The sequence below is a fragment of the Periophthalmus magnuspinnatus genome, chromosome 15 (assembly GCF_009829125.3).
Source record: "Periophthalmus magnuspinnatus isolate fPerMag1 chromosome 15, fPerMag1.2.pri, whole genome shotgun sequence".
Lineage (NCBI taxonomy): Eukaryota > Metazoa > Chordata > Actinopteri > Gobiiformes > Gobiidae > Periophthalmus > Periophthalmus magnuspinnatus.
This window is the reverse complement of record NC_047140.1, coordinates 25603588-25629867: the sequence shown is the minus strand read 5'-3', so window position 1 is coordinate 25629867 and position 26280 is coordinate 25603588. Positions and strand designations below refer to the sequence as shown.

At 38.7% G+C, this 26280-nt stretch overlaps 1 protein-coding gene across 4 annotated transcripts in view; it reads left to right on the top strand.

Annotated features, from left to right (window-relative positions):
• adgrb3 (adhesion G protein-coupled receptor B3) overlaps positions 1-23027 on the top strand; it is a 115932-nt gene extending 92905 nt beyond the window's left edge. For 2 of the 4 annotated variants that reach the window (XM_033979485.2, XM_055227256.1), the window contains exons 17-31: positions 623-749; positions 2826-2929; positions 3301-3403; positions 10775-10925; positions 13743-13812; positions 14178-14244; positions 15544-15647; positions 15996-16094; positions 16767-16938; positions 17285-17380; positions 18064-18103; positions 19252-19925; positions 20018-20053; positions 20891-20995; positions 21979-23000. In XM_033979485.2, the coding sequence (XP_033835376.1) occupies positions 623-749; positions 2826-2929; positions 3301-3403; positions 10775-10925; positions 13743-13812; positions 14178-14244; positions 15544-15647; positions 15996-16094; positions 16767-16938; positions 17285-17380; positions 18064-18103; positions 19252-19925; positions 20018-20053; positions 20891-20995; positions 21979-22167 (2137 nt within the window). In that variant the 3' untranslated portion in view covers positions 22168-23000. Of the gene's footprint in view, positions 1-622; positions 750-2825; positions 2930-3300; positions 3404-10774; positions 10926-13742; positions 13813-14177; positions 14245-15543; positions 15648-15995; positions 16095-16766; positions 16939-17284; positions 17381-18063; positions 18104-19251; positions 19926-20017; positions 20054-20890; positions 20996-21978 lie in introns of all 4 variants that reach the window. The other 2 variants (XM_055227257.1, XM_033979487.2) reach the window with 2 other exon arrangements.
• Positions 23028-26280: the final 3253 nt, after the last annotated feature.

Sequence of the window (26280 nt, the reverse complement as noted above, 5' to 3'; positions counted from 1 at the left end):
TGTCCCACTGTCACGGGGTTAGTTTGTAAGGCTGATCAACACATCCTGCGCTGGGGTGCGTTTTATCCCTCCATCGTATCAGTCACCCCTCCCTTCCCCTTCCCTCCTCCTCTCTCTCACGCCAGCAGAAAGGAACAGTATCAATCTGATGCTGTCCACCGTTTTCAGGGTGAAAATACCCTTAAGGAAGCGATCTAAAGCGACTAATTAAAACGGATAAACAAGCGACTGAGGATAGAAAAGGTTTAAAGAGCGCAGAGGGAAAGGATACTGTCGTTTTTGGTGGAGAGGGGACGCTGGAAGACGCGCAGGTAATACGAACTAATCATCATGTGGGAGCGATGGTGTTGTGATATGTGCTATTCATATGGCTATGGCAAATCAATGTGCGTGGACAGCTCTCCCCTCCTCCGTGTCTCTTTCTGCTTCTAGCGATGATTGTGACCACACAGGCGCGCCGATTTGTCAATTCGCTTTTCTCGTGCATTTTTCTCTGTACGCAACCATCTATAGCGGCTCTCGATACAGATAAATAATCAAATAAAGCGCTGTCGAAAAGTCCGGGGGAGTCGTGTCTCTGGAATTAAAATACCTCTTCATTTTCTCTCCTTTTTTCCTGCAGGAACGATTCTTGGGGAGCCTGGTCCTCTAAAGGATGTAAAACCGTGCTCACAGATGCATCCCATACTAAATGCTTATGTGATCGCGTATCTACCTTCGCCATTTTGGCTCAGCAACCAAGAGAAATAGTAAGTAGGCTCTCTGTATTGATTTGTTATTCTGTGTGGGCTTTATTGGCTAATGTAAACGAGAGGACGCTGTGTGGTGCGTGCGCGCGTGTGAGAGAGTGTGTGGGGAAAGACGGTGCGAGGATGGAAATTGAATATCTGCAGAGCTAATCCAGTTAAATTGTAATTCGCCTGTAACGAGAGATTGAGGGGGGGTATTTTCGAGTTTGCTCATAGATTAAGATTGAACTCTGTGCGTGGTGTGCGTGCGTACGTGCGTGTGCGTGATGGAGGGCGTCGTGCGTGCTTTTGTATCAGTGGCTCCACATCAGTCAAATTATGTTCAGACAGTAAAGATAGTCATCACGTTTAGCATTTTTATTACTGAGTAGAGTAGGGTATGGTATATAAAGGACAAAGTGCTGCATTGGTGCTGTTAATGTTGGCATTACATGGAGGCCTGTGCATTTTAACTGACATGCCTCAAACCTCCTGGGAAATGGGTGAGATACAGGCTGCCCCAGTCATTCAATTGGAACCACCTTGGAGCCACAATGAAATGAAAGCTAGATGATAAAAATGAAATATAGATTTTTTAAAATGGCCATTCTATTGCTTTCCCACCTAAAAAAAAACCCCAAAACAAAACATTATGTAGGGCTATTTAGAGCAGAAACCTTTATTTTTGTGCATTTATTCATAATATTAGACAGAAAAGGCCAATTATCATAGTTGTGCATTTGATTTTTTTTATTGATTGACTGAAACCATTCTCCTTGTGTCCATGTGAAAACACTAATGTGCCTCCCTGGACTGTCTGGATTAGGCTGTTTTTTTCAATCCTTGTCTAGGTATACAATATTAACCAAATAAATGTGTCAAAAGTAAAAAAAAAAAAAAAAAAACAAAAACATCATTTGGTGCACTATGTAAATGATCTGATTTGGGGTTCTGCCACCTGCTTTTTGTTTGTGTTCAAATTGAATATTTTTATTAATCAGTACAGTTGTTTACAATGGTGAAAACACAGATCTGACCTGTAAATTGACTTGGTGGCAAAGCAAAGCATAACAATTTCACGGTGGCTAGTAGGTGGCGGACCATCCACAAGAAACATTACATAGTGCACCTTTAAATATTTTTAACACTTTTTGTACATCTCTAATTGTCTGGTAATCTGTTTAGTTTACATATGTTTAGATATGAATTGTACCTGTATTGTAAACTTTTATGTTTTAGCTCATGATGCTATTCTATCAGTACTCCAATGCTGTTACTATATAATGCAAATAAAATGCATCTTTTAATGTCCGTGATGTTAAAGAGATCAGTATAACCCAGAACATATTGTGTATATAACATTATGCATTTGTGTTTCTTTTTCTTGCACATGGTCTGTACATATGAGAAGCAGCCACGTCCCTGGACTGTTACTTAAACATCTCAATCAATCAATCAAACTTTATTTCTATAGCACCTTCCAACAACCAAAGCTGCCCAAAGTGCTGTACAACATTAAAAACACGATTAAAAACAATAAACTTCATACAAATCAACAGAGCACATTACACCATTAAAATAAAGAAAGATTCACAGGACCACTAAGTGCTGAAAGCCATTCTAAATAAATAAGTTTTCAGTTTGGCTTTAAACAGAGGCAGGTCAGAGATGGAACGCAACTCTATGGGCAACGAGTTCCAGAGTTTGCACTGGGACCGGGGGACCTCCAGCAAATGTTGCCCAGCAGATCGTAGAGCTCTGATGGGTTGGTGAGGGGTCAAAATCTCACACAGATAAGAAGGTGCAAGGCCATTTAGTGCTTTAAAAACAAACATCTCATTCTCTGTGAGCCCAGTGCATTTGTATACCATGGATGGAAAGTTTAGGCATGAATATAAACAACCTTCTAGCCCACGCAGCGCACTTCAAACCTCTCACTGCATTAAAGGAGCCACTGTGGGCTATTGAGATGCATGCACTTGTTGTTATTGGTGCTTTATCTCGCTCCCTCTCTCTCTCTCTGGGCTCCAATAAAGATTTACTGTCCTGGGTGAGCAGCCTCCCACTGACTGGTCTGTCTCTGCTCTTCCTTCACAGACCATGGAGTACTCAGGGGTCCCATCTGTGACACTGATAGTTGGCTGCGGTTTGTCCTGTCTTGCCTTGATCACCTTGGCAGTAATCTATGCTGTGCTATGGAGGTAATAGTCCCAAACACAACATTATATTATCAAATGGAAAAGTACTTGATACAGGTAATCAAGGCTACTCGAACATGTATGAACTATGGGAGTGAGTTATAATGATATCTTTTGTTTATACGTGTGGTAATTTGCAAAAACACCTTCAGAACTCCCAAGTAAATATATTCAAACGGTTCTACTGTGAAGATGATGCAAACACAAAGCCACATTTACACATAATATAAAGGCCCATTCATATCTGATCAATAACACACAGAACTGTAAACATAGTAATAATGGCATTGTTATTGGTAATAAAATATAAAAATTCAGATTGTGTCGTGACTACTACTCCCATGTTGATGGAAGCTTTCACTTTTCTTTCACAGATACATCCGTTCAGAGCGATCCATCATCCTGCTTAACTTCTGCCTCTCTATAGTGTGCTCCAACATATTGATCCTGGTCGGACAAACTCAGACACACAATGTGGTAAGTGTCATTCACTGCTGTATGTTTTGTGAGTTACACTTCAACAGCTTCAACAGTTTCAACAGCTAAGAAATATGAGCTGAAAAAGCTACAAAAAAACAATCAATTTTGGCCTTGGGTTTTTTCCGCTCAAACTCAATGCTGGAGTTTTTCGAGTTAAACTTTGAGCTTTTGGAATTTTCCAAGAACAAATACCTTTGTTTGTTGGAATAACTGAAAATTGAAGTGAAATTGCATCGGAGTGTGTTCACTGGCATAGTGCTTAGCAATCTTGCTCTTTGTAATAGTTTTGGAATAAACTCAATAAAAACAAACTGTACTTTGACTGTGATGGTGCAAAGAGGTGTTAGTCGAATGGGAGGAGGCCCATTGGGAAGAGGTGATGTGTCTATGTGTCTATGGCTTTATACCAGGCTTTAACTGTCTCCTGTCTAAGGCCCATAGTATGTGGAAATATCTAAAAAATATTGATGTTTTATCTTAAAATGTTGATCAACAAATGCTTCAAAATATACTTAATTTTAAATCCTATTCTTTCTGGACATTCACAACTTTTGTTTTTAAGGAAAAGGGAAAGCTAAACAAGAAAAGGGCCCTCCAAAAGGATTGCCCTCGCTTTGTGCTGCAGTTTCAAAGCTGTGTTTTTCTTGTTGGCCTGTCAGAACTGCTTAGCAATTAAGAAGGCTTGACAAATGCAAGAGTAGGAGTATAAAGGCAGGCTTGATGCACGGCAGGAGACAGGATGCACAGGTCAATCAGGCTATGATGAAATCACTAAGATTCACCACAAACTGAAAGAACTCTAATGTTGATATATGCTTTAGAAAGTTGATCAAATCTTGAAAATGTCTCCTGATTAGATGTGTGTTGTACTTAGTAAAACAAATTTTGAAGCACAGTATGTTGCTACAGAGAAATACAACAATAAATGATAATATTGAAACTATTTTTTGCCACTGACACAGTAACTCAAAAGCAGGATAATCCCAGTAATCCAATTTTTTATGGACAGTATCATTAAACGGCATAAGCTGCAGCAAATGAATAACAGAATGAAGCTATAATGGGCCATAGAAGTTGCTTATTGAATCCTCTACTGGTCTAATCTTATCATATTATACTAAAACATAATACTAAAATAAAATAAAACAACAAATATATTGCAAAGAAAATGTACACTATAAATATTGTTACAGCTTTCATATGATAATGAAATGAATGATAAGTCGATACAGTACTCATTGTGACTGGCCTAGTGCTTACTAAAATACTATATAGAAAAGACATCTAACTGAGAATTAGAAAACTCTTTCAAAGCCAATGATACTTTGAGAACCAGTTTTCAGAAAGACAAATCAGGGAGGAAAATTTGACATTTTAGTCAGGTAAAGGACTAAAATGTGCTAGTGTGATATACTCTGCATAATATCTTTGCAGTATATTATGCCCTCTTAATGTATCCTGTCCTCCTTTCTTGGCTTTTGTAGCTGTCCTGTAAACAAGTTGCTAATGTAAAAGATTGTTTGGCAAACCATAGTTAGGATTTACAGGCTGCCCACACAGATGCCCTTTCAGTCATTTGGCAGCACTACAGCGTGACACACTGTCCAGTTGCACAGACATTATATTGTGTAACCCTATTCTCATTATACCTTTACCTTTTTCCCAACCAACACACAGTTTATAGTCATTAAGTGAACCCTTTCTATCCTGTCTGGCTGGTTGGCTCATTACCCTGGTGTGTTAGCATTTGGCCATGTTACTTGAGTGTTATTTTACTGGCTGTGTCTAATAAGAAATGTAATACCGAGCCAAAAACCTACAATACATTAAAAGGAATTTATGCATGTCTTCTCAAATGCACTTGGTGATGCGAGGCTGCATGGCTACTACTCTGTGTTTATAGGTATGACTTATTCTGGGAGCAGATGGCCTCAGCAGCAGCGAGAGAGCTTACACTGGACCGGACTACACTCATAAATCAAAATGCTTCTGCCTATTAATTTCCCTGCGTTCAATGAAAATTAGATCATAAATAATGAATGCATGAATCTTGTCTTCTCTCCAGTCCACCAAAGCAGAACAGAGAAAACATTGTGATTACGTTATGTACAAGGCTAATCTACAAAATATCAGAACACATTAATCATGATTGGTTGATTTGTTTGGCCTCTGATGGCTCATAGTTGTAGTCTATTGAATGCAGTAAATGCACACAGCTCTAGGGCATTTTGAAAAGCATTTTGAAATGTGTCAGATTTGATCAAAGCTTTGGTCACAAAATGTTTTCGCTTAGTGGACAACCATTATTTTCAGTTTGAATCAAACTTCCTTTTCATTTATTCATGATCGGTCCAGAATTAAAACCCCGAAAAATTTAAGTGTGAAATAGCCTCATGAAAAAGTGAGTTAAGAAGTTGAGATAGACCAGTGTATATTTGCACTGTTTAGTGTATCGACGATCGGCCTTAAATCTCCAAAACAGGTCGATAGTTTGTTTTGGCCAACCTCCTGCCTAAATATATATGCATTTAAACTTAATTTGAACTATTCAGTTTGAAAAGATAACAGCACAAAACATGACTACATGGCTCTCAAGGGCTTTGAATAAGGTTTTAGTCAATTTAAACTACATAATTTGGGGAATATAATGTAAATCGGTCCAGTATATTTGCCTAAAAATATCAGCCATCAATTTCTTTAGATTTTAAACAATCACTATTGTTATTGGTAAACCCATACCAGTAGATCTCTATTCAGCCAGTACTAGGAGGACAAATGACTGAACTTTTGTTACTGTAATTATTCTAAAAACAATTCTGCTTTATTATAGTTATCATCAAATATGCTCTCTGTACAGTCACTACATAGTTTCTTGCATTGGGTATCACTAATCTTGCCAATCAACAAATTAAGAGAGCACTGTTAGAAACCATAATCATAATCATGAATTTGGCTTTGATAAAGAGTTGCTGTGATTATTTAAAACCTTATGAAAAGCACACCTAAATGAAGAGAACAAACAGATGAAATGAAAGTAGGTGACTTATCAGACTGAATAATACAGTTGTAAATGTGCCTGTGTCAAGATACCACAGGAGCAACTTCCATTTAACTAAGATTAGCATTAATAAACTGGATTCCTCTTTTACATACTTTATTTTGGTCATATTTGTCATTGAAATGGAATTACTTGCATATCCCTTCTTTGATATAGTTTTTACAATTGATGAAAAATATCTAGGGGTTACATTATACTCTGCTCTACCTTCTTTCTACATTAATATTCCTCATGTTTGATCCGAGTCGCTGTAGAAGGCAGTGAGTGAGTCGAGTGCCAGGACAACACCAGGAAAAAAATATAGTTTGTGTAGGTTTAATTGACAGTATTTCTGACATGACTTCACACACGTCCTCTTTTCCATCTTTCATAATCAAAAAAGCAAGGAGGGGAAAAAAAGCGTATAATTGGCTTCCGTGTTTGTGGAGTTGCTCATCGTCTAATAGAAATCATCTCTTTGCAGTGGAGGGTCCTTAGGGAGCAGGATGTCAGTGACTCACCTTTCGTAGTCAGAGTGCTTCCTTTGTCCTTGTTGTCATTGTTTATTGCTGTATGCAGGAGAAAGGATAAACAAAGAAACGCAAATGCACAACCTGAGATGTGAGGTTCAATATATTTACATTTGGGAGCTGGAGGTTTGAATCCACTTTTGACAGTATTCAGGAAAAATGTATATTAAAAAGGTCAGACAGAAATACAGAACTTAGAGAATTATTTAAAGAATTTGTCTGCAATTAGAGGTGATAATATGAAAATGGCTATTGCTAATACATTTGTACCTATGCCAATTTAGCATATTAAGTAAGCTGTCTATAATAAGAGAACTAAACTGTATAAAGGCAAGTTTATTTGTATAGCACAATTGCAATGAAAAGTAATGCAAAATGCTTTTCAGAGTAAGAAAGACATTAAAATCACAATACAAACAAATCAAAATAACATTAAAAGAGAAGAATGCTGTCATATACACAGCAGAACTGTTTTGAGCCTGGATATAAACATTGTCAAAGTAGAGGCCTGTCTCACATCTTCAGGAAAACTGTTCCAGGTTTTCGCTGCATAAAACTAAAATGCTGATTCCCCATGTTTAGTCCTGGTAAATGTGCCAACAGAGCTCATAAAAAACAACAATTTGAACACCAACCAATATAATTTCAACAGTCACATTTATAATGTTCTAGCACATTTATAACTGATTGCAAAAATGTTATCTGATTATCGTTCCTGGAGGAAAAAAACAAAACAAAAACACAAATTGGAGATATTCACTTCACTTTTATCACTATCGCTTTTATCTACAAGCTGTATCAATTCAATTCTGTTTTATTTATATAGCACATTTAAAATACAACTTGAGCTGCCCTAATGCTTCACATAAACGACAATAAACAGGGATACAAAAAATACAACACATAGGCAAAGAGCAATAAAATAAAACACCAAAATATCCTGCCTAGCTAGAACCGAATGCCAGGGAGAAGAGCTTTTAGTAAACTCTTCTACACACTGAGAGCAGTCCTTCATATATTTAAGTGAAATTCTGCAGTGCACCTTCTCACTGTAAATGTCTTTGAAGGACGTTGTATCATGGCAATTAGATATAAAGCAGAACAGGTATTACAGTAAAATGTTACAGAGATGTTCTTGTTCTGTCTTCTTTCCTTATTTGCATATTCTCATTGCGTTCTCTTTGCACTCAGAACACATGTCAAAGTGTGTAGGAGTTTGAATCGTTTTGGTAAACAGTGATAGTACCTGCAAAGCTGTTTCATGTGAGGGACAACTTCAGTAGATTGTTTCGATGTGGCCTAAAGTGATTGCGCACAATATGGTACTTGTTGTTGTTGGGTTTAAACGCTGTGTACTTCAATCAAAAGCAGTCAACCTCTTTCCCCCAGGCCCCACACTGTAATAACAAATGAAAGCTATGATTCACATTCTATAGTGCTCTACGCTATACTAAACTGTACCTGTAGAAACTGGACAAAAACTCTATCCATCAGGGGAAAAAAAAATCTTATAAATTGTGTGGAAAGGGACTGGTAATAAAATAACATAAGCACTAATTGCCAAATGTTTAATCTTGTGAAACCTTGTTGAGAAAATGGCTGAAACGTGACTTTAATTCAATTACAAATCCTTGTGAAGAAGAGATTTATAATAGAACAGGCTTTATTTCAAGTTGATGTCGCTTCTTATCCTTCCACTCCACTTGTCTTGTCCATCACTGCAACAGGGAGCACATGTGCATCACATATTTCTGCCTTTAGCCTTTCAGCTTTGAGAAAGCTCTGGGGCTGCTCCAGACATTTTAGTCAAAGCTTAGTCAGCCTGTGACAGAAACCTCTTAAATTTGATATGCTGACCTTAAACTGCCATTATGAACTGGCTTCAAGTATCAGCTCCCTACACCTTCATGTCTATTAGCTTGGCTGTGTTTTAATGTGGTCCCTGCCTTGGATCCTGTTTCCATGGAGACGGACATAGAACGCACGACATCACCGGCATTTGCCTTTTTAAAGGGCAGCATAAACTTCAGGTTTCACCCCTTGTTTTTCTGAGAGTCCTGAGTCCAACTAGTGCTGTCACTGTGTACCTGTCCTGCTTTGCAGTGCTCACTTTTATTGTTGATAATCAGACTGCAGGTTTAGTAACAGCTTCTGCTCTGTGTGATATTATGGTTGTAACTGACCTGTTTCTAGGTAATACACTCTTCTGTGTTCAGCACAATGGACAGCGACTGTTCAACTAACAAGTGTCATCATATAGAACATTTTATATCAAGTGCTCCTCCCCGTTATCTCTAATCTCATTAAATTAATTTAATAGGCCTAGTCATGTTTTTTTAACCTTTTCTCACCATTTGAAACCCTCCAAATTCCCAACATGAATATATTTGCACCAGCAACAGTCTAATTTGATTTTATGAACAGCACAAAGCCTCTTTTTGAGTATAAATGTTTGTAGCTTTCAGAATCCACAGCATTATTCTCCATTCTTATATGGAGATATTCTTTGTGTCAGTTGTGAGGTGTTGTAGGATTACTGTGAACCCCAGCGGCGCTCCAGGAGATGGATGGGGTTCCTGTCATAGTCTCTGTGGGGAGGGTGAGTGTATGGAAGATTTCACAGTGTGCCGTGGACGCCCTGGGACAAGATGATGCACTCCAGTATCTGCTCTTGTCTAGGCTTTGTGCCACCGAGATTACCACCACTTCACCCGACAAACAATATGACAACCCAAATCTGCTAAACCTACACATCCATTCTCTGTGCTGAATCCTCTAACAAGTGAGAGTATTCATTCTGCACCGAGGAAAGCCTTAACTCACAAAAGTAAAGGTGAAACATGATCATTATGTTATCCAGGAACCCAACTTAACAAACCAATCCAGAGCTCCAATAACTTTAGAAACTATCGCTTAAAAATAATCACTTTTAAATAAAAACATAAAAGAACACATAATAAATAAGAAAACATGAAACAACAATAAAGCAATGCTGAATGTATATGAAGGTGTGTTTTCAGTTAGCATATTGTACAGATTTCAGTAATCTATAGTTATGTGTGTGTGTGTGTGGGTGTGTGTGTGTGTGTGTGTGTGTTATGTGTGTATTACATTCCTGTACTTAGTGAGTTCTTTGCTCCTGTACCTAATACAAATAATTAGCTTATATTTGTTTTTAATTTGACCAATGTTTGGTTATTTTCTCTCATATGGATTGTGAAAAACGATGACTAATCCTCAACTTGACAGTCTAATGAATATAGACAGGCTACCAAAGCTGAGCGGTGTATTTTATTTCATTGTAGCTGTTGTAGTGTCTTCTTCCTGTCTGTGTAAAGCCATTGACCTTGCTTCTCTGTCTTGAGGTAGGATCCCCAGAATACTAATCAGTTGTAGTGCAGAGGAATGCAACGCCACGGTCTTGTGCCACCCAGGCCTTCCTGTGATCTGAACAGCTAATGCCACTGTCTTAGCTGCTCTTCAGACTCCAATGCTCTGTTTCAGTGGCTGCTTCAGCGTGCAGGCGAGACGGACAAATGTGCTTGGTGCCGCTAGACCAGTTCTAGCAAATAAAAAATGTCGATACAATTGATGCGTATCTGCAGGAGCTCTCTGTTTACAGAAATCACTGCTTGTACAATCGAATTTGGCTTGGGTTTTGAAATTCTACCCAACGCCTTGTTTATGTTTTTCTTTTTTACAATTAAATACAAGCTCTCTATATGTGCACTGTTCCTGTTTATTTGTTCATTTCTTAGTTTTAATGATATTGTTCTTGTGTCTCTGTTTTGTCCTCTGCAGGGAGTTTGTATCATGACAACAGCTTTCCTTCACTTTTTCTTCCTGGCCTCTTTCTGCTGGGTGCTCACGGAGGCTTGGCAGTCGTACATGGCAGTGACAGGGAAAGTTCGAACCAGGTTGATCCGCAAGCGCTTTTTGTGTCTGGGCTGGGGTAAGTGCTCTTTCAACCAAAAACCTCTCCATTAAATGCCACTGTGGCTTAGAAGCTGCCATTTTGTGCCCTAGCTCTGTAGATTTCAGGCCAAGGGTATCTTTCCAAGTAGTCTATTCAGTCTGTTCTTCTCATTCGTTCCATGGGACTGTAAGATCTTCATCCTTTCTCCCCATTCACTCACAACACTTTTGTGCTCCTGTCGGTCTCCCTGCACAGCCTTTTTAATGGATAGCTAGACAAGACAAGGTAGATACAGGTTCTTTTTATAAAGTTGCATTGACCCCATGTTTTGTGTGTGGAAAAGACACTTTTACTGTGCCATGCTATATAGTAGATTATATCACGCAATACATAACGGTGAATGCTGTCTGTCTGTCTGAAAGTAAAATGTTTATTCAAGTAGACACACATGCCGTTATGAAACATTTTAATAGGCTTTAGGTCTTAATTTCATTTTCTATCCTCCCAGTCTTGTAAATAAGCAGGTGTAAACTGAAGTCTGCAAAGGAATTTTCAGACACATTTCTAGCGGGGTCTTCAATGTAAAAAATATAGTCCTTGGTGACTATGGAATATTTTAAAATCAAGAAAAATATATTCACATTCCCCATTTCATGTTTTTCATCCTCTGGCACTGTACGTTTGAATATCACCTCAAAACTTGGTATGCAGCAGGTGGAAACGAAAACCTACAAAAAACATTTCTGTAACTAAGAACAAACAATTCTTTATCAAAATGTAAATGCCTTCTTAGATTTAGTTTCATAAATAGTTGACCAAACCTTAACAATCTCTTCTTTTTTATCTCTCGGATGGCCAGAAATCTATCTTTTAAAATCAATTTGATTATGAAAGAGCCCACACTCATTCTTCCTGTTACCTAGCAACAAACAAGGCTCTCTTAGTCATTGCGGTGCACTGCAGGCTGCAAAAGAAATGGACAAAGCCAGTGCTACAATCATATACATGTGGAGAGAAATACCATCGCAGATCATTTCCTGGTCTGGGCCCCACTAGAACAGATCCGCTGTCAACCAAAAGGGCGATTTTTGAAGACAAATTGTCCATGGTCTTCTGGCTTGTCACTTAATTCATAGCGCCACATCTTGGGCACTGTGTTGGTTGCAGTATGATTTATGGTCTGCTCGTGTGTACACTCACCTCTACAGCACGACAATAGGGTCCTGCCTTGTGCCTCCCGGAAAGTGATTACATGAATAGCACCTGCCTTCAGAGCTAGCAAGAGAAAAAGATTAATATTCTAGGCACACACTAGAAAGGATAGAATCTATTATTTCAATCAGCAACCAGCACGATTTTATCAATGAATGCCCACCAGCTGCTTTACATGTACCTGCATATGTCTGCGATGAACACTGATGTTTATTCAGAAATCATAGTGATGTCAACTTATTGCATTGAGTGATGTCTGACAGTCAGAAGTGTTTGACCTATTGAATTTCCATGCTTCAGTTGTAAGATTTACAGAGTAGTAATCCCCATAGTACAAGATGCACATTAGGGAGGTAGTTCTTTAGTACTTTAGTCGATTAAACAGTCAGTTGTGTCCTGGTCATAAGTCAACATATTTTCCACAAATTTATTTTATATTCACTTTCAAGATACTGTTTATTAATACTTCACAAATCTTAATCATTTTAACATCTTCATTAGTTGACCATAGTTCAACAGTGTGTGTGTGCAACAGTTGTGGATTGCATAAGAAATAATACTTTAAATCATGTAGGAGAAAACACAGACTTAATGAAACAATATTAAGAAAAGAAACACCAAAAGTCTACCATAGTCTGGATACCCGTATTATTATATTTCTAGCATCAGGTAGATTACAATGTGGTTAATGTGTTTGTACTATATTTTTTACTATATTTTAGTTTATTCAGTAATAGCACAATGTGTATATGCATAAGTGTGTGTATATATATTAGGGCTGGGCACAATGACATATTCTATCACATTAACTCAAAAAAAAAAAAAAAAGGATTCATTGCAATTAATTATTAAAAAAAACCCGGTCTGCACTCGTCTTTTCCCCTCTCTCACTCTGCTCAGCACATACACACACAGAGGGGGTGGGTCAGCTGTGTCTGTGCACTGGACATGAGGAAGAGCCCTGCTGTACAGAGAGTACAACAGAGACCAGGCCAAGCGCCGAGTTTTTAAACTATCAAAAAGAGTCAGTGATCACAGAGAAACGGCCGCTAAGTCTGTAAAGTGAGATTGACTCTAAATACATGATTCAATACACTCGGACGATTGGCGATCTGTCAGCCCCGATCTATCATGTTTATTTTGAAAACTACAGAGATTTTAACAGCCTAGATGTTAAGTAACCAGTGAGTTGGTTTGAACAAGGACTCATAGTGGGCAGAAAGAAGCAGCAGACCACACAGGACAACTACAGGAAAAAAATAGGTTCAGCTTCAAAAGGTTGAATATCATTTCAATCCTATTTTTGAATGTAGACTTTAGAAAATCATACAATAGGCTAATACAGAATCCTTATATTATTTTGATTTTTATTTAGACATTTATTTATTGTATTGTTTTTTAAGCTTTGCACATCACGTGATTCATCGCAATTCAAACATGCGATTAATCGAGATAAAAAAATTTAATTGCTGCCCAGCGCTAATATTATGTTTTTGTATATAACGGTGGTGGCCTTAATAAAGTGTGTCTAGCAGCACTCTGTCTAATGACTGGGAGGCAGAGGAGCTGACTTTCTGACTGTATTGAAGTGGCCTGAACCAGAGCGGTCTGACTAACTATCGATTGTTTTCTCTTTTGAAGGATTGCCAGCTTTAGTGGTTGCGGTCTCCATGGGGTTCACTAAAACAAAGGGCTACGGGACACCATTATAGTAAGTTTCTGTTTCACATGGATTAATTTGAACACCAAACGAATAGTGCTTTAGTAATTCAATTTGGTTGACTTACTAAATCCAAACAGTGCTATAAACACAGTCCCATGAACCCAATCAAATTTTAGAATAGCACAGCGAGAGGCCAATTTCTCTTGAGTTGTATCCCTGCAGGATCCCAAATGCATAAACACTGCTTAAAATCTCTTTAGCATTTTATTGCCCTATGAAACTTTGGAAATAGACCTAGAGCATATGGCATGTCCCTTGACAGTTAAGCAGAACGATATTGTATGCTGGAGTGCTCTGTTAACGGCACTGTTAATGTCTTCACGGGAGTAAAGTGTGTGTTTTTTTTCTCACAGCTGTTGGTTGTCTTTGGAGGGTGGCCTCTTGTATGCTTTTGTCGGTCCTGCAGCTGCTGTTGTTTTGGTGAGTATCAATTTTATATGTCCTGTTTAAATTTTAAATCTACATTTATCTAACTATGAACACTTATGTAACTATGAACAATATTCAGAATGTAATACATTCTAATAGTTTTTTGTTTTTTGTTTTTTGTTCTATATTCAGTGCACTACTTTGTGTTTAAAGTAATCAATGAAAATAAAATAATAAATAAAATGGGTCAAATATTGTACAAAACATTATATTAACACAGCATATTATAGCATAGTATACACACATTGACTTTAAACTGTGAAAACTACATCACCATTGGGTCAATTCCTAACTGAAAAAACTCCTCTGGGAATGTGCAGGTGGATTCATCACAACATTAATCTTTTATACTGTAAAAAAAAAAAAAAAAAGGTACCTTTCTAAACAGTAGATTGGGAAGAGGATTGAAAGAGAATTCAGCCAGTTGGACCAATAAATTTCTACTTTCTTAATCAAAGATAGAGGCAAAAACCACAGTTTCAAAGAGTCCCATCGGGCTGCTTGTGCTGGAGTAATTCCTTTTCATTCACCGTAATGGGAGGCACCATGTGGTTAGCAGCTTATTAAGTATTTATGCATTAGATTTTCTCCAAATCTAATAACTGAGCGGGTTAATCATCTTCAATTTAATATAGGGAGAAAATCACAAATTTTATCCATTATGCAAAGACAACACAGACGGCTATGGGTAATATTTGTTTTGCCCATTATAAGCTGTGTATAGCATTACCAATAATTTGGTAATGCTATATTCACTAAACATTTTATTGTAAGCAATATTACAGGAAATTGAGGGTTTGACCATATTGCTCTGTTTCTGGGCAAGCTACATTCATTTTCAGCCACAGTGACTTGTTGTGGCAGGGAAGAAATGTTTGCATATATCAAGTTTATGATCACATTACAAAGTACTGACACTTACAATTATATCTCATTGTTTGTTAAGTTAAAGCCATTAAATCTATTGCCCATAAATATTTAATTAAACCAAGTGTATATATGTACAGCACAGCGCAGCCTCTTTCAGTGTTATTAATAGCAGAAGGTGCCTTTGAGTAGCCCAGTGTTCCTTGTCGTCCGATCTTTCCTTCAGGCTGTTGTGTTGAGTGTGCAGGGCTGGTCTCATCTATTGGCTCATGTCACACAGATGCTCCAGGTCAAAGCGTCAGACATTTGAAAAAAAAAACAAAAGAAAAAAAATGATGCTCACGGGGCCAAGATATCAGTCAGCTGCTGTTGTGTAGAAAAGACAATTGAGAATCTCCTTTCCTTCTCCGTCTCTGTTCACAGGTCAACATGGTGATCGGTATACTGGTTTTTAATAAGCTTGTGTCCAGAGATGGCATTCTGGACAAGAAGCTGAAGCACCGTGCAGGGTATGACAGCACGTCCTTGTTAGTACCTCTTTACTTTTCTTCTCAACATTTCAGTCTGTGTTATTGTCCTTGTCTTTGTAAACTTGCGCATGCTTTTTGATTTTGTATTTTACATATGGAGATTTAGACCTCATTTCCCCTAGAACTGAAATTAGATGTATAAACATAAAGGGGTCAGAGCTCTCCTGGGAGCCGCATAGCTTCATACTTCTTTGGCAGAATCAGTGCAAGATGAAAATCATTAAATCGCCCACACGTTGGCTCTTGTTGAAATGATTGGAGGGGGGTTGTCTGGGCGGTGGTGGGGCATTGGCTGTTAGCTGTTGGCTGTCTTTGTCATCCTCTTGTCTCTTTTACGTCCTGCAGACAGATGAGTGAGCCGCATACAGGATTAACTCTCAAGTGTGCCAAATGTGGTGTGGTATCAACAACTGCTTTATCAGCAACTACAGCGAGCAACGCAATGTAAGTGCCTGTCAGTGTCTCGCAATCAATAAGAACCATGCTACTGGGAGTCTGTGCATGTACACGCTGTCCACTCAAGCACTTTGGGCAAGGCTGCGGTCCACTGCAGCGGCAAGGAACTAGTCTTATTCACAGCGCAGTTAGTCTCAATTTGTAGGGTGTACTGACAGTTTTTGTAGAATTAATAATGATGGTTCAATACATATCAAATCCAATGTAATAATCCAGTAACATTTATACACACCTGCACCTGTTTTTAACATTGGAAATGGACTTGTACACATATTTGTTCTGTTTGATTTTATTTTTCTCTCTCATTGGGTCTGCCTAGATAAATAAATGAATAAAAAGTGTTCATTTGATCAACAGAACTTCAAATAATGTAATTATTGTTAATGTTATTATTATGCCACTATAATAGCTTGTACTTAAATAAACAAAAAGAAAAATGTACTCTTTTTAAAAAAAAGCATGAAAAGTCCTGAAGAAACAGTTATGCAATCTAAAAAAAACCTTTCACAGCTGCATCAACACAAATTACATAAAATAATTGCAAACGATGGGCACGCACCTGTTCCTTACATGCTACTTGATTTTGTAGATAGCTCTTATGGTATATCTCCTCCATCCCTTCCTGCGCATCAACCTATAATGTATTTTCCTGTCTCCCAGGGCGTCCTTGTGGAGCTCGTGTGTGGTCCTGCCTCTGCTGGCGCTGACCTGGATGTCCGCTGTGCTCGCCATGACGGACAAACGCTCCATCCTCTTTCAGATCCTCTTTGCCGTCTTTGACTCTCTGCAGGGCTTTGTCATCGTTATGGTGCACTGTATTCTGAGGAGAGAGGTACAGAATTACTTATTTTCATGGTGATTTCCCCCCCAACAACTTTGTATCATATAGCACTGAAATAGCACATATAGAGACATTAGTTAGCCTTTATTTTATGCAGTACTGTAATCTATGGATAAGTGATCAAGCAGAGACTAACACTGACAGACAAGCAGTGATTTAAAATTCTGTAAAATAAGATTAACCTCCCTGTACAAAAGAGAGATTACACAGTCCTTCCATATTTTAGATACGATACGTTTGCACATACAAATGCACACTATAATTGTCTAGCTTACATTTTACTAAAATTACTATCAAATGTTGTTACTGTGTTGAGACAAACTGTTTATTTCTATAGGTCCAAGATGCATTTAGATGTCGGCTGAGAAACTGCCAAGATCCAATCAGCGGGGATGCAACAGGAACCTTCCCTAATGGGCACGCTCAGATAATGGTACGAACGGCAGCTCTGGCCTGTGTGTTATTTAACCAGTGTTCTGTGTTATTTATGGTGCACACTCACCACCCTGCTCTCCTTTGCCCTTAATTCCACTTATGTTCTCAGTGGAGGCATTTGTTCTTTAATATCCCCATTCAGAAATGCAAGACATTATTTCCAATAGGTTTATAGTTTATGGTTAAGCTGCAATTACATGTTGCTCACAGTAGGGACTTGTGATGAATGGGATTTGGTCCTTTTGGTTTCTTGGCGCCCTCAGCACAGTCCCTTTATTTCTGTTTGATTGAACTTTGAGTCCGTGTTTGCTGTGCATCCATCTCATTTCCTCTAGTAGGGAATTGAGGAGTGTCTGCGACTGACCTCTCAAATAGGACACCAGTCTATTCGTCCAGTGCAATGCCACCGGCACATCACTGCTATTAGTATTCTAATACCCTTCTCATTCAAATGTTTTTGCAGAACACTGTCTGGGTCCCATAGTTCAATACAATCATTAGCAGCAAGCCTATAAGCCATACCAGCGGCTGGAGAAGATAATTTTTCATAGAAGTTTTATTGCATTGTTGTTAGGATAAAGAGCAGTAAATTATTGTATCCCCTAAAATGTAAAAAAAAAACAAAAACTACTTTATTTTAAGCAATTTTAAGTTGATCAAAATATTTTTTCTCATCTACAGACTGACTTCGAGAAAGATGTGGACATTGCTTGCAGATCAGGTAAGAACTAATTATTTTTATTTTCTTGTTTCCGCCAACACAAGCAAAAATAATTACATAAAAATTGAGCAGTTGTGAATTTAGTTTGCAAAATGATCCTGACATTTATAGTAAGGAATTTTAATGGGGGAGATGCTGCTTGCAATTGAGCTAAGCATTTCATTAATGTGAAAATGCTACCAGAAATTGCTGTGTGGGTGCAACAGTTTCCTGCAGTGCTTGAATAGCAACATTTTAGAGGTAATGGTTTGAATAAGTAATTGTAGTTTGGCAGTATCCTTCCTACACAACTGTGGTTACATGTCAACAATATGATTTGTCATTATTCAAAGCACACCCTGATAAGAGCTTGTAGCGTGGCGCCTGGCTCTTGTAGCTCATGTCAGTGACTGTGTTGTCGTGTAAAGTGGCCATCCTCGATAAGGGTTAGGGTTAGGTGAGGCAGAGACAGGTGTCATTCATAAATCATGGTCTCAGCTGAGGAAGAGCAGTAGTCACACAACATGCACTTTACAGATTATTCCATGCAGTCAGGAAGTCACATGTCACAAATAGGGATTATGGAGGGGAAGTAAGACCTCCACTGTTACATCATGGTTTAAACATAAACCAAAACACAACTTAGTACTGCACATTAAATTAGGCTAAAACAGGGTTTGAGTTGTCCTTGAAATTTACTTTATCATAAATCAATTTAATTCCTCTTGATTCGTGAGATTAGAGCACTTGGACTGGAGGACACAATATGTTCACAAATCAGAGTATTTCGAGAAGCTACCTGCAGTCTGCCTGGTAAATATATGGGGTTGTGCAAAGTCATCTCCAATCATAAAGTTTGGATCAGGGTGTGATGTTCTGCAGAGGGATAAATGAAAGCAGACTCTTCATTCGCTCCCACATCCTCCTGAGATTCAGTGGCTGCTTTATGTCTCTTTTCATTTTGGTGTTGTGTCTGAAGCTCTACATTTTCACTTATTTGTCCTGCCATTACAGTTTCTCACAGCTGTGCTAAATCCCCAGAGAATTGCCTTACATTGGTTTGAATTAGCTGTCTCTTTTGGTCATATGCAGAGGAATCTGACACAAGCAGTGGCACTACTTTTGTCACTTAAATTCTCAGCTAATCCTTGTAAATCTCTGCCCCACAGCTCTCCACAAAGACATGGGCTCTTGTCGTGCCGCCACCATCACAGGCACTCTCTCCCGCATCTCCCTGAATGATGAAGAGGATGAGAAGGCTCCCGAAGGCCTCAACTACTCCACGTTGCCTGGCAACATCATCTCCAAAGTGTTAATCCAGCAGCCGTCCTCTCTGCACATGCCGATGGGAGTGGGAGATCTGAAGGAGCAGTGTATGGGAGACAGTAACACAGATATGCGGCGCACTGTTTACCTGTGCACTGATGACGCCCTGCGGCAGAGTGAGCAGGACATGTCCCACGAGCTGGAGGCGCACGCAGCCGGGCAGATGATGGAGACTGACTACATCGTCATGCCCCGTGCTTCTGCCGCTTCAGCCATGCCTGGCTCCAACGTGCCCACTCTTGTCAAAGACGATACCAAGATGAACATCCCCATGGATAAGCTGTCCCACGAGAGGCTGATGCACTACAAGATGAACCCAGACTTCAACATCAGCCCGCAGGCAATGGACCACATGAATGTGAACCTGGAGCAGCAGTACCCCAGGGTCCCAGAGCAGATGCAGAACCTGCCCTTTGAACCGCGCACTGCAGTCAAGAACTTCCTCGCCGAGATGGAGGAGTCTGCAGGCCTGTCGCGCAGTGAAACAGGGTCCACAATATCTATGAGCTCACTAGAGGTATTATAAAGCACAGTAGAGAAGCACAGATGATACATCATGTATATAAACTGTCTATAACTATGTAACTGTCTAATATTTTATTTTAACAGAGACGAAAATCAAGATATTCAGATCTAGACTTTGAGGTATGTAGAATACTTGTTTCTCTTAAGTACATGCATTTAGCTTGGTTATGCAGAGAAAAGCCATTTTTGTAGTTGTGTTTGTCATTTGATTTATTAGTACTTGCCTCTTAAGCTTATTGGAGTTACACAGCCTTGACTGAAGATTTATTGTACACGCTGTGTAGTTAAGGTAAAAGCAAGGCTGTCAACTGACAAACAGGGCAACAGTTCTCATCAACATTTTATCCTCCTCCATCTCTTACATCCATTAGCTGTACGCTGGTGATCAAAATGTATGCTTTTAAAGTCATTGCACATTTCACGTCTGATTTAATCACCTGGTCTCAACTCCAGTACTATGTAGCAGTGTTTCTTTTGCATTTCGATATCAGAATGTTCTGCATATATATTATACAGGCCTTCAAAGTAAAGCAATGGTAATGAAGGAGCTTGGCATTTGATTAGTTTGGCACAGCAATGGGAGCTTTTTGTTTTAGCTTAGATGCACACCACCTCTTTAAATTGGGAAATTCTGCCAAGGTCTAATTATAAGGATTTCCCATACGCCAACAAAGCACTAAATGAGCTAGTCAGCTATTTATTCTAAGTATTCCAATTAATGGAAATTTAGATAGATTAAGTTCTTAGTCTTGTAATTCTGACTTAAAGTATCTAAGACTTCCTTTTATTCTGAAAGCTAAATAATATATATGCAGAGTTATGCAAATTTGTTTAAAATCTGGCCTTTATGTAAAATACTATGACACTGACTAATTGATCAGAGTTGACGGGGGTGGAGAGGGAGATGCATTTCCATTATTGGCTGTCAATACCAAAGAAAACCCCTTGCCATTGCAGAAAGTCATGCACACCAGGAAAAGACACATGGAGCTGTTCCAGGAACTGAATCAGAAATTTCAAACCCTGGACCGATTTCGAGACATACCAAATATGGGCAGCATGGTGAGTAACAGGAAACCAGGGGGGAGTCTGTGAGCCAATTAGAGAGTACTCTATTTAGACATGTGCCGGGCACATGATGTGTGATTGTGCAAATGAGCAGTTATGTAGAAGTGGTCATGTGACTTTCTGTAGCAGCTGCAGGGAGTTAGCCCCTTTAAAAGCACAAGGCCAGTCTGAGGAAAGAAAGACTTTTGTGCATCCATTTCAATGCAAGGTCATAAATGCACTTTTCTTTACATGCATTTATCTACTTAGCAACCCCATTGTTTTTCCATTAATGCATGGCAAATTATTTAATCTATCAACATCCAAAAGAAATGTAGGGCTTTTAGGGCACTTCGTCACTAGATATTTGATGCCAGCCTTGAAATGATAATGTCTGCATTCTATAAACACACCTGACTATCTTTTTGGTATTATAAGTCAGTCTGTTTTACAAGAGCATTGTTGCCAGTACTGAATCCAAAAGAGAAATCACACTGGTGACCAAATGCAGCCTCAGAGACGGTCGCCTGCACAGGAGTCTCTGGCTGCATATAATACTCACATTTCAATCACTCCGACTCCACAGTATCAGGCCAGTTGCTTAGTTACCACTGAAAGTGCTTTTGTAGAGAAAGACGACAACTACTGTAGATTTTTTCTTCACATTTCCCTCAAATGAATTTGCTGCAGAGCTGGCTGCAGATGTTAGTATTCATTCTACATTACACAGAACAGATTCCTTCTTATTTGCATTAGTTTCTCTGGGATAATCAGTCAAGAGTGCAGTCAGACGAATAGCCCAAAACAACTCCATGATAATAGCCTCCTATGAGCATGTCCATATTTAAACCATTATTTTTGTTATTTAATGCTTTCCACAACATGTATTCATTACTTTAGCATAGTGTAGCAGTAAATGATGCCCCCTTGAACGTGTTGCAAACAGCTAGCGTGGATATGAGGTTACTAATCTCATTTCCCATTGGCCACATTCACAGGACAAGGCAATGCCAAACAAGAATCCATGGGAGAGCTACAATCCAGCCTGCGAGTATCAGAATTACGCAACTATGAATGTACTAGAACCTAACACTAAGGACTCTCTGGAGATGACGGCAGCCGAGTGGGAAAAGTGTGTCAACTTACCCTTGGATGTCCAGGAGGGTGACTTCCAGACCGAGGTGTGAGGAGAGGAGGACAGAGGCCTATAGAAAATGCAATTGTTGTGGAAGAGTTGGATAAGAGATGTATTTTGCACTGAACAAAGCAACAGACTTTTTTAAAAACAGCCTTGGCATACATATCGTATGACAGTATACGTATGACAGGGACATTATGTGCCAATCCAATATACGGACTGACTGGCGAGAGAGAGAGCAACAGAGAAAAGAAAAAGGGAAAAAACATCCGTGTTACTTTTGTATTCTCACTAGTGTACTTAGTGTGGGACAGCCTGGTGTACTATATCTACCATCCTGTGTTTCAAATGATCCGTGGAGGAATTGGCCCAAAATCTCCAGAAGACACACCTCACAAAGCAACGACATGCCATGCGGTCCCAGCTTCGTCGGGCCTAGTTTTGATTTGAGAAAACTGGTCCCACGCAGCACAATGTACATATTTATGCAGGTTTTTAAAAACGTTTATAACAGTCAGTTTGGCCATTACACTTTTTACTTTATAATATAAAACATGGAAGGCAAAGAGAATTTTTCTGTCATATTAAAATGAATGTTTGTCAAGCTACATTCTTCATTGCTTTAAATGCAATAAAGATAATACTCACTTTTATATAAATAATATATTTCACAAGTTTAATACTGCAGAATCTGCTTGAAGGATCCCAGCAAGCTCTCTCATCTGCAGCTCTGTATAAAATATTTAAAAACAAAATGTTGTATGGTGTAAATAAACTTTTGTCTACATATGTTTTACTTGTGCCAATTTATTTTAATGAAAAAATGCCAACCCGATAAAAAGTTATAGCGAAAATGTTAACATTTGAAAAGGAATGTAAATAAAAGAGGAAATATGTTCGTACAGCTCCAGAGGTTGTGTCAGTTAATCTGGTGGAGGTGGAGATGTTTTATTGTTTGATAAAGAAAGTATATTGATAGACATTATCTTAATATAATTATTCCAAGTCATTTAAAGTGTATTGAGGATTATTATACTCAGCCATGTTCAAAATGCTTAACACTAAGACAAATTCTTAGTAAACAGCCCTTTAAACCTCAGTCTTACCTTTGCATGGTGCTCCATGATCTATGTATTATTCATAAAAAACATGTTTTTCATTTGAACATGTTCAAAGGTAACAGTTTGAATGATAAGCATCTCGAGTCTGTCAATATGCTTTCTAAGGATTTTTTTTTTTCTCATCTTACAGTCCTATATCTCACATGATCTGTGCCTTATATTTACAAACTGTTCCAAGTCTGTGAAGATGCTTTAAGTGAAGATCTAAGGTGTGCTTCTGTGTGTTGTTGGTACCGTACCGTTGGGGCCTGGGGCGACGAGCACCTGATGGTGTCCGCTGTGTAAGGGTTGGCACAGAGACAGCATGGCACTCACAGGACGTCCAGGAAGAGGGGGCGGGAGTGAGACTACTGAAGAGTGACATCAACAGGACAACACACAAGGAGGAATCAAGACTCGGGCTGTGTCTCAGTGATGTTTTCTTGACTCTTGAATTCCTCTGTTGTAACGTCCATTTAGCTCCCAGTAGATGAGATTGACAGCTGAGGATAAAGGATGCTACAAGTGGCTTCTTGGTACCAGTCTTTTAATTTAATGCCCTGGCTTAGTTAATTTCATAATTCAATAAACCACCTTAAGAAGTAACCCAAGAATGAACATGATTGACACTATTATATTGTATTTACATGGCAATTCTATAGCATTAGACTCCATTATAATAATTACACACTGCTGGATGTTGGAGCCACTGAATGTATGACAAATCTAAGCCCTTTCTCATAAGGTCTACTTTTAAAAGCTTTTACACTTATTACAATTATTATCCAGATGTTTGTGGCATGAAATTGAAATGTCATTTGAAGTAATGATTAGCACTTCTTAGAACAAAATGAACAAAATAACTATTATTTGCACAAAAAGTTATATCATCCAAACTAATTGACATTTTATGTTGAAAAAACCCAAAAGTTTGACATGATATTTGCTGTCATCCCTGCCCTTGCCCTTGAACATGTTTATTTCTAAAAAGCAAAAAGAACTTGTTCATTAAATTCATGACTTCCAGACTTTTCTTTTTTACGCATATTCAATTTATTTGGAGCGAGATTTAGACAGACAGGTCCCTCCAGCAGCAGACATCATTGGCCTATACGACCTTATGGTATTTAAATGAGACTCGCAGCCTATGTTATTATCGCAGTGTTGTGTCTGAATGAAGTCACTATCTGCTGATTCACTGCTGATGGAGCATGACAAATAGGCAAAACCAAATGGCCTCGAGACTTGTAGAAAGTTTAAATTAAGACTTAAGTATACACTGTGACGGTGTCTTGTGTAACCAAAAACGAAAGCCTTTACATTTACATTATGGAATCGGCCTATTTAACAAACTGAGTAATGCAACGAAGCTCAATTATGACAAGATTTTTGGACAATTCTCTACCAGTGTTATTTATAAGAATTGACAATGTATCGGTGCTGTATTGGGGACATTTTTTCACATCTTGGTATCAGTATGATATTCAAAAATTCCTCCATATGCCTGTGTGTCATTCCCAGTTTGTCCTCACAGATGGAAATGGAGGAGGAGTGAATCTAAATATGTGCCTTTATGTTTTATATATAATATCCCAATACATTTTGCATTTATTTATTCTGTAAAACTTTATCAGATACATTTTTGATTACTAGCAGATTGTTAGTTATAGTTGGGAAATGTTCTCTTACGATACTGTGCTATATCAAGACGCCAAGCTACCAAGTTAAGTCACCAATTCCACATGTCGGCTACTTGAAAAATAAAAAATTCGAGGTTTCCGGTTTGTTACGAATTCAACCAATGCCCACACCAGCAGAAAAGGTCAAGATCTGTAACACTTGTCTAAAATCTGATTAAGGACACTTCAGTGAGGGAGGAGAGAGAGAGAGCAGAGAGGTGAACGTGCTGAGGGGCCCCACGCTGAAATCAACATAATCACACAGTTCGTTCATCATTCCACCCCCTAGAGGCCACACCAGGGGGTACGGCAAAATGTTTGTCTATCACACTTCTTCCTGTCAAGAGTTGCGAAGCCTGGGAGAAGCTCTACAGGGCACCTAAAAAAATCACAATAACAAATGAAAAATGTTGGGAGTACTAGGAGCAGCTCAAAATACTAGACCCATGCTCCAAACTTCCAAATACATGCTTGGATATTTATGGCCATGTATGAAAGATGCAGAGTCCCCAGTGGCAAAGGTGTTGCACTACTTTAAAGGAATGTTGCTCTGGAAAAGGAGAGAAAACTTGAGAGGAGACCAACAGGCTTGAAAATCCTAGTTGTGTCTTAGCTTGAGCTGTAAAATTCATTCCAGTGTATATGATGGTGGAAAGAGGGACCACCACAAGCTGCACTGAAGCGAGTACCCACTGTATGCCATGCAATCACAAGCTTCAGGGTCCAGCTCTTTCATTTTCAATGGAATAGAGGTCCTTTAATAAGGCTTTCAACTATGCTGTGTAATGCCGAAGAATAATGTTGAAGTGCCTCTAAGAACAAATGCAATGTAATATTCTGGCCAAATTGAAAAAGCAAAAAGCTCTTATGCATCACCTTACACTTAATTAGATACTTCTGGGGGTTCATTGTAATAGAGGTGTGCAACATCATTCTTAGTGAGGACATGCAAATGCTATTGTGACTGCTACCAGTTTATAATTAGGTCAAAAAATGCACAAATTAAACAATTATTAGTTACTTTCCGTGTTTTTAAAGGCGTCATACCTGATTTTATACTGCCTTAAAGCAGACACAAAATTTACTTTTTTTGAATTTTTAACCATTTACTCACCCAAAGTTGTGTTTGGCTTCTTCAGTTCTGTCAGATTGCTGGTGGACACTATGCAGGATATCTGAAGATCTGTGCCTCACTATATTCAAATGAGGGGTTAGTGGTTTTGAGATGGAGATGCACAGCAGATTGGAGTCCTGAGCTGCTTTCGTGATAGAGTTGGGTCTTAGCCAAAGAAAAGCAATACTTTGAGAGAGGGGAGTCAAAGAGACAGTTTTTGTAGGAAAGACAATCTATCTTTGAACATGAATGGAGGGCTTAGACATCAT